The sequence below is a fragment of the Hyposmocoma kahamanoa genome, unplaced genomic scaffold, assembly GCF_003589595.1.
Source record: "Hyposmocoma kahamanoa isolate Upper Pololo Valley unplaced genomic scaffold, ASM358959v1 66, whole genome shotgun sequence".
Taxonomy (NCBI): domain Eukaryota; kingdom Metazoa; phylum Arthropoda; class Insecta; order Lepidoptera; family Cosmopterigidae; genus Hyposmocoma; species Hyposmocoma kahamanoa.
The window spans coordinates 18,436,189-18,444,013 of record NW_020653854.1 but is presented as its reverse complement, the minus strand read 5'-3'; the positions used below and the strand labels follow the sequence as shown (position 1 = coordinate 18,444,013).

General features: G+C 35.8%; 1 protein-coding gene across 2 annotated transcripts; it reads left to right on the top strand.

Moving 5' to 3' along the window:
• Positions 1 to 707: 707 nt before the first annotated feature.
• On the top strand, positions 708 to 7,223 carry LOC113231607 (methionine aminopeptidase 1). 2 transcript variants are annotated; one of them, XM_026465977.1, is made up of 6 exons: positions 708 to 799; positions 2,028 to 2,298; positions 3,182 to 3,353; positions 4,477 to 4,771; positions 5,292 to 5,428; positions 6,408 to 6,539. In XM_026465977.1, the coding sequence occupies exons 1-6, from the start codon at positions 790 to 792 to the stop codon at positions 6,516 to 6,518; spliced, it is 996 nt and encodes a 331-aa protein (XP_026321762.1). In that variant the 5' UTR covers positions 708 to 789; the 3' UTR covers positions 6,519 to 6,539. The 2 variants fall into 2 exon arrangements, with proteins under 2 accessions (XP_026321762.1, XP_026321761.1); XM_026465976.1 differs by lacking the exon at positions 708 to 799 and adding an exon at positions 1,774 to 1,954 and having other exon boundaries at positions 6,408 to 7,223.
• Positions 7,224 to 7,825: the final 602 nt, after the last annotated feature.

Here is a 7,825-nt window from a genome sequence, read left to right as displayed (position 1 = left end):
TCATAAGCCACAAGGTCAAATGCCTTTGAAAGGTCAAGGAAGCATGCATACACAGGTGTACGTCTCTGTGTATAATACTGCACAGTGTGTTTTAACTCAGAATCGCAGTTTCAGATAGCCGCTGTCTAAAACCAAACTGAGCATCATGGATGTTTAAATGTTTGTCTAATTCTGAGTCCAGCACACTGTCCAGCACCTTAACCATCACTGTAGCTAGCGGTATGGGCTGTAATTACATTTTGTCCGACAAGTCTCCGGTTTTGTCTTTCAATATACCTATACTAAAATCTTTAAAGTGCTTGGGCGGGATGATTCCGTTAATTTCTAAAAGGCAACAAGTAATAAAATAATACTTACAAGCATTTCAGTAAATTATTCAAAAAACTTGCAACTGTGAATTTTTAAACAAGAAGTTATGCTTCAGTTATGAAACTTATGAACCTGAAACAGTGATTAGTTGTTGTAGTTTTGCATTTAAAAACTAGATGTCAGGACTACCCGAGACTGCTAGGTAGCTATCTACATAGAAGTATAATACTCTTATCAATGTAGTAATCTTATCTATGGACTGATATGAATGAAAAGAGATGTGAAGTGAAAACAGTGCGCGAGAACAAAAAGTAAATTGAAAATAAAATTTTCAGTTTCAAAAACACACTCAGATTAAGAAGTGTAAGTAAATAAATGGATGATTTAATAGCAGCGCTGAATTTCCTCTATACGAGAACTAGAAACGTTATAATTCGGTCCTGGGACCTACCGGACGGCTGGTTGAATGGAACTAAATTTATGTTAATGAGTAAGTTATTATTTTATAACATATATTATATTTACGTTTCAATATTATTGGGTTAGAAAAGTATTCCGCTGAAACGTATTGCGTAAGGCGCAAGTTATTATGGGACCGGCTTTCCCAAATTAGTTGGACAACCCACACATCTTCAGGGCAGCAGATCGATTCATTCAAAATAATAGACGAGTGTAAAAGTCGTAAATGTTAGCGTTATGTGTAAACATTGTCGAGGCACATCTTTTTAAATTTCAAGAATAATTTCTTTGTCATATAGGAAGTCATTAGGTACTGATTTAGGTTCTTACAATTTACAGAAGATTAATTGTTAAAAAATTATCAACACAATATAATATACTTTGCAAGAACCTACCGAACTTAACAAAAAAAGGTCGAAATGAAGAAACAAGTCGATGCACTAGTTAGCGATATTCTCTTTAAAGGTTTGTTTATTTATTATTGTTTTTATTAAGATACGTTTCGTTTCCTTCCTGGGAGATAGGCATAGCTCATATAGACCACAATAGTGAGATTGTTTTGCTATTAAGCAATGTTTGAGGTGAATAATTTATCTCTACCCACCCAAACGTGAGGTTTTCGGCTATGCTTCAGTAAAAATTGAACGCGTCTTTAAGATGTTTAATGTTGGTATGGCGTAGGAATAGAGATGGGAATGATGGGTCATTTTGAAAACCAATGTCTTGTAATTTTCCAGTTCGGTAACTTTAATTCGATAACTATGTTCTGAATAACGTTTGTAGCCGTTACGGATCGAGAAGTTCGCGTAACCGTACGGGTGTGACGTCATTTCGGTTCGGTTTCGAATACGACAGTTTGACGTTCAATTCAGATGTTGTGAATAAAAATGAAATGAAATCGTACGATATCAAATCGAATCAGTCGACAACTGAGTTATCGTAAGGTTCTGAATCGATCCCCAGGTAGACAAACACAGAGATGCTAATTTTGGCAGCATTGTTATTTTGACATTTCAAAAAATGGCCGCGATTGGAATTGGAATGTGTGAAACTCCCGGCTGCAAATCTGTTGCACAATTACAATGTCCTACGTGTATAAAACTGGGCATTCAAGGCTCGTTCTTCTGCAACCAAGATTGCTTCAAGAAGTCGTGGAAAACTCACAAAATTATTCACTCCTTAGCGAGTAAGTGGGGGCAGATTTTTAGGTTATGATGCGGTGTTGGGTTTCTTTTTTGATTGTGTAATTCTTGTTGTAGAGGGTGAGAATACAGATGTGTCGAACATTGAATATAATCCCTGGCCTTCGTACAATTACACGGGGAGGTTGAGGCCGTTCCCACCGGGTCCGAAGCGGACTGTACCTAGTCATATTGGTCGTCCTGACTATGCTGATCATCCGACCGGTTTTCCGGCTTCGGAGAATGCTGCTAAAGGATCAGGGCAAATCAAGGTGCTGGATGATGAAGAGATCGAGGGGATGCGCGTAGCTTGCCGCCTCGGTAGAGAGGTGCTCGATGAAGCAGCCAGGTAAGTTTTCACAACTATTGATTTGAATGATTTTGCCCTTGAGAGGCAATAATGGGTGAGAAACATGCGATTTGATGATTTTCAATTAATTTGCGTGTGCAATTATTGCTAAACTGTTATTTAAGAACTATGTTTGAAGGGTTTTTACAACATTGAAATGCATTGTGGTTACATGCTATATCTAATCTGTATTATTATAGTATTTATTGCACAACTGCCTCCAAGGCCGAACGGTTACCTACCTGGACTACCACGCAGAGGTCCCAGGTTTGATTCCCGGGCTGGGAGAAATACTAGTATGGCCCACGTTTCTTTCTCTCGTGAGTTTGGATGTAATTTGTAGTTGTCTGTGTGTGTGTGCCCTTGGCACCCGCGACACAGAGTTGCCTTGGTGCGGGGCTATGTTGAGTGTGTACGTTATTATTATTACAATGCAAATTTGTAATTAATTAAAGTTTATTTACAGTATAATAATGCCATTATTGAATCAAATAATTACATCATTGCTACAACTTATAAACTTCGAAAATAAGTGTTTTTATTGAATGTCAGGCTGTTTCACCACCATTATATTGAATTATTTTTTGTGAAATGAGTCCCCTAGTTAAAAAGTCGTTAAATACCAGATGCAAGTATCTGGCAAGAAAGCACAGAAAAATTCGTGAGGGCTGCTGGTTCGTTCTATGGCTTAGTTGGCATAGCAACTGGCACGGTTTGCTAGAAGATATCTATTCGAATCTGGTCGGGTTGAAGGAATTGTTTCTAAGTATTCGGTCTTTGTAATTGATAATTATAACAAACTCAGAAAATACAAGTTAATTTATCTGACAGACCAGGCAAATGTAAATAATAATAAAGTATTTCTACTAATTTGTAATTCCAGGGTGTGTGACGTAGGTGTAACTACAGATGAGATTGACCGTGTAGTTCATGAAGCTAGCATTGAGCGCGATTGCTATCCAAGTCCGCTCAATTACCACAACTTCCCAAACAGTTGCTGCACTTCTGTCAATGAAGTTATTTGCCATGGGATTCCAGATCTACGTCCTTTGCAGGTAAAGTTCTTTAGAAGTACTAAGACTTTCAAAGATAAATAATATGTATAATAAACTACTAGTTGGGTGTATCCCAGCAGTGGGTGTTAACGGGCTGAGATGATGATGATGATAGTGTATCTGAGTTCATAATGGGTGCATTCAAGCAAGAAGTAAAACTTTATTTTCAAAAATCACACCTTTTACAGAATCAATTAATATAATTATGATATTCAGATGTACATGAATATACATACAAATTCTTAAAGAGTCGTGATAGCAGTTTGTATTACTATGTATGTTTAAAATTTAAATTTGTTTTCCTAGTAGTTTGACCTATTTTGTTGTGTTATAAATATTTGAATTAGATAAGGCTCCATTACATGAAGTGAGACACATTGACTGCCACATAATAAGTAAAATTTACCAGTCCATGTGTGCAACAAATCACAGCTACCACCAGGCTTGGATATATTTGTCAATTTATTGGTCATTGTGAAGATACCTTGAACCAGCTTGAATTTACCTTGAGACTTATTTTGTACAATCACTACCTACCATAAACATATCCTTTTGCATAAAATTCTAAAAAGTTTATCTATATACAATTGAGTAGCTTACATAGCAAAACAAAAACTGATAAATCAATGGATAAATCTCATAAATTTCAATTCCAATTTTGTCTATTTTCAGTATTTTGAATGAGAATTCAGCAGCTGCTGTTCAGGTTGGGTAAATTATTCATAGAAAGCATTGACTTACAATTATATGGACGTCGGGTCCGCGCTAAAAAGTGTCCGCACTTGTAAGGCGCTAAAATCGTATACAGAGCGCCAAACTCCGCTTTAGTCTTCATTTGTTCTACTGACAGCGCGATACTGCGATGACATTACAATTTAAATTTCGAATAGGTTGACTTGGGACATTTTTTTTGTGGTTTTTGTATTAGACCCGTGGTTCATTTGTTTGTAAGTCAATGATAGAAAGGTACAAAAGCTACTGTTTGGCGTTAGACAAGCAAAACAAGTCAAAATGTCACTTATCAGATTTTGTTCCCAATTGTATAATTGTCATTTAGCTACTATGCACCCATAAAGTAGATAATAATCTAGAATTGCTGATCAGTTTAAACTTGGTATTCCAGGATGGTGATATCTGCAATGTTGATGTGACAGTGTACCACAGAGGTTTCCATGGTGATCTTAACGAAACATTCTTTGTTGGTAATGTCCCAGAGTCATCTCGAAAACTCGTACAAGTCACACATGAATGTTTACAACGAGCCATTGAAATTGTAAAGCCTGGAGAGAAGTATCGGGAAATAGGAAATGTTATACAGAAACATGCTCAAGCTAATGGGTTCAGTGTGGTGCGCTCATACTGTGGGCATGGAATTCATAGGCTGTTCCACACAACACCTAATGTGCCTCATTATGCTAGTAAGTACTCATCATTTCATCATTCATTTAATTCTGTTGTACATTTTTTTACATTATCATTCCTAAAAATACATCATTTTATATATATTTTATAGCTTATTCAATGTGAAAATCTATAAACTACTGATCATTGAGATAAGATTCAATTTAGACTTTTGTCTTCATGAATCTCCAATGAATAAATGATAATATACAAATTTGATATTTTTATTTATGTTTCTTTAGTCAGTTTTATAGTTATATTGTAATTTGCTTTGTGTTTCAAATCATTAATATTGAAATAAATAAATATTTAAATAAATAAACATGAAACAAAATGAGTGGCCTCTTTTCAAATAATGTCTAACTAAAACAAAACATGTAATACAATTCAAACATAAGTCCTGATTATTTCTGCCTTAGGGGTCCCTTCATCTTGATAAGCTATTCATACTGTGTCTTTACGCTTACCTTAGGCTTTTCCCAAAGTGGTAATAGTACTTTACCAGTCCCATTGAATTAACCAAACAATAATTTTTAGAAAACAAAGCCGTGGGCGTGATGAAACCGGGGCACTGCTTTACGATTGAGCCGATGATCAATGAGGGCGGATGGCGTGATGAGCAATGGCCTGACCACTGGACTGCTGTCACCGCTGATGGATCGCGTTCTGCACAGGTACATTTTACATATTGTCTAAGTATTTGAGGGTAAAACAATCGTAGCTTATTTACCAATATATCCATCAGCCTATAGTCATTGAGCTCATCACAATGAGTCTCATTGTAACAATTTGGTCTACCATATGAATTATAACTACAATGCAGACAGTACAAATATTCACCATAAATATTAAAAATGATTCTTTTTTTACTTGCCTTTTATTCTAACTGCCATATAACAAACTGCCTCCGTGGCCGAACGGTTACCATGCCGGACTGCCACGCAGAGGTCCCAGGTTCGATTCCCGGGCCGGGAGAAATATTTGTATGGCCTACATTTATTTCTCTCGTGAGTTTGGGTGTAATTTGTGGTTGTCTATGTGTGTGTCCATGGCACCCGCGACACAGGGTTTCCCTAGTGCGGGGCTATGTTGAGTGTGAGCGTTATTATTATTATTATTATTATTATTCTTAAACGAAATCATGCAACATGTCGCGCTGAAGTAAAAGGTTAACCAGTGTTTCATATATTAATGAGTTATTCAAAGAGTGATGCACCATATCTAGTAGCAGTAGAGCTCCTTGTGAAAGAGTTTGTTCAGAGAGGTACTGCCACCTTACCTATTTGTGCCGCCAAGCAGTAATGTCAGCATTACTGTGTTCCAGTTTTGAATGGTAACTTGTCAATTTATGTCTCAGTAGACGGGCGCAGTGGCAGTGCCCCTCAGATCTTTGCGATTTAAAGCTCTGAGTGGCACTGCAACTGTTTTGGACAGGTGTGTGCGCCTGATGGTGTAGCTTACCATCAGGCATAAAAATAATAATTACAAATTTGACTAAAATTTGGTCTGAATTCATCAGCTACACCCACTGCACTATTTAGGTTTTCTTTAGTTTGTGCCAGCCACCACGGTCCCGCACTAGTCTCATACTGACTCATACCCATCTTGCTGCAGCTGAAGTGTCACTGATATTTCAATTATTTTTTATTCCAGTTCGAACACACCCTGCTGGTGACGGAAACCGGCTGCGATATTCTCACGGAGCGCTCAAATGGTCGCCGGTGGTTTATGGACCAAATGGAAAAACTCAAGAAAGATTCCTAGTATATGTCTAGGTGAACTTTTCTCTGAGGTATTCATACATTCATTTAATGGGCACTACCATTACAAATGTTACCAGGTAACTGCAAGCCGAGTATGGTATTTGCTGTCAAAAACTTGGCAGTTTTAATGTTTAGAGGCTCATCAATTGTGACAGTGTAAAGTCATCAACTTTTGAATAGAAGGTATGTTATTGCGATAAGTCTTGTGGTTTAAACGCTAGGCGATGTATTCTAAACATAGGACGTGACAATGTTGCGCTGTGTTACAATGTGAAAAATATTTCGTGCCTTTGTAACGTGATAATGGTAGTCCTCATTACGTACATAAAATATTACCTTATAATAATATAAAAACATTCTACCTGCTCACTGAAGTGATAATCACAGACTATAAATATAGTGTGTTAATTTTCTGTGGTTATTAAAACCATAGTGACTGAATACAAATAGAATGACAGTTCCTGAGCTACTTTGAAAATTTCTTATAAACAGACTACTCATTATTCGTACTTGCGCACTGTTAATTACTAAGAATTGCCAATAACAGTAATGAAGTTTTTGTGCTACTATATATAATATGTAAATCAAACTATAACCAAGCTTTACCTGTTAAGGCAAGAATTTGCTCTCTGAGAGTGCTTCGTTATTATACTTAGTCATAATAGTAATGAAATGCAGTAATGTAGAAAACCTCAGCGGATTCTGATGCATATATATATGGTTTCATAATTATGAAGTCTAGGCAATAATTTTTTAATCTTCTTTTTTGACTGAATTCACTTTTCATAACTTACTGTTTTATATGAAATTGTTGATTTCTTTTTATGTTGTAAGTTTTTTACTAGAAATGTATTAATATGATAGCCTGGCTATTTTTTTCAGCATCTTATAACCAAAAAAATAAAAAGGTTTCGGCAATTGTAATAAATTGTAAATTACTCTAGTAATCTAAAATAAAACGTTTAATATTTATTGCTTCTTTTTGTTCCAATTAACACATTTGGCTTACAAACCTAACAATAAAATAAATACACTAAATGCAGTATTAAGTATTGCTACGTCTAAATAAAGTATTATATACATTTACAAATAAATAAGAGCTTATTCTATACAGTTGAATGCTCCTTCCTCATAAACAATTACCTACACAAAAGATATATCCAAAATTAATTCAACACTAGTAGAATACATAAATTCTAACATAATATGGTAAAAAACCGGGAAAAATGTTTCTAATATTGAATCACACCGTCACAAACCATTTTACGAGTCAGTTTGCCTTTACTGCTGCTATGACTTCAAAAATAA

Coding starts and splice junctions, on each gene's coding strand:
- LOC113231607 (XM_026465976.1), top strand. CDS start 1,789: ATGGCCGCGATTGGAATTGGAATGTGTGAAACTCCCGGCTGCAAATCT. Junction 1,955..2,027: donor AATTATTCACTCCTTAGCGA/GTAAGTGGGGGC, acceptor TTCTTGTTGTAG/AGGGTGAGAATACAGATGTG. Junction 4,772..5,291: donor TAATGTGCCTCATTATGCTA/GTAAGTACTCAT, acceptor AATAATTTTTAG/AAAACAAAGCCGTGGGCGTG.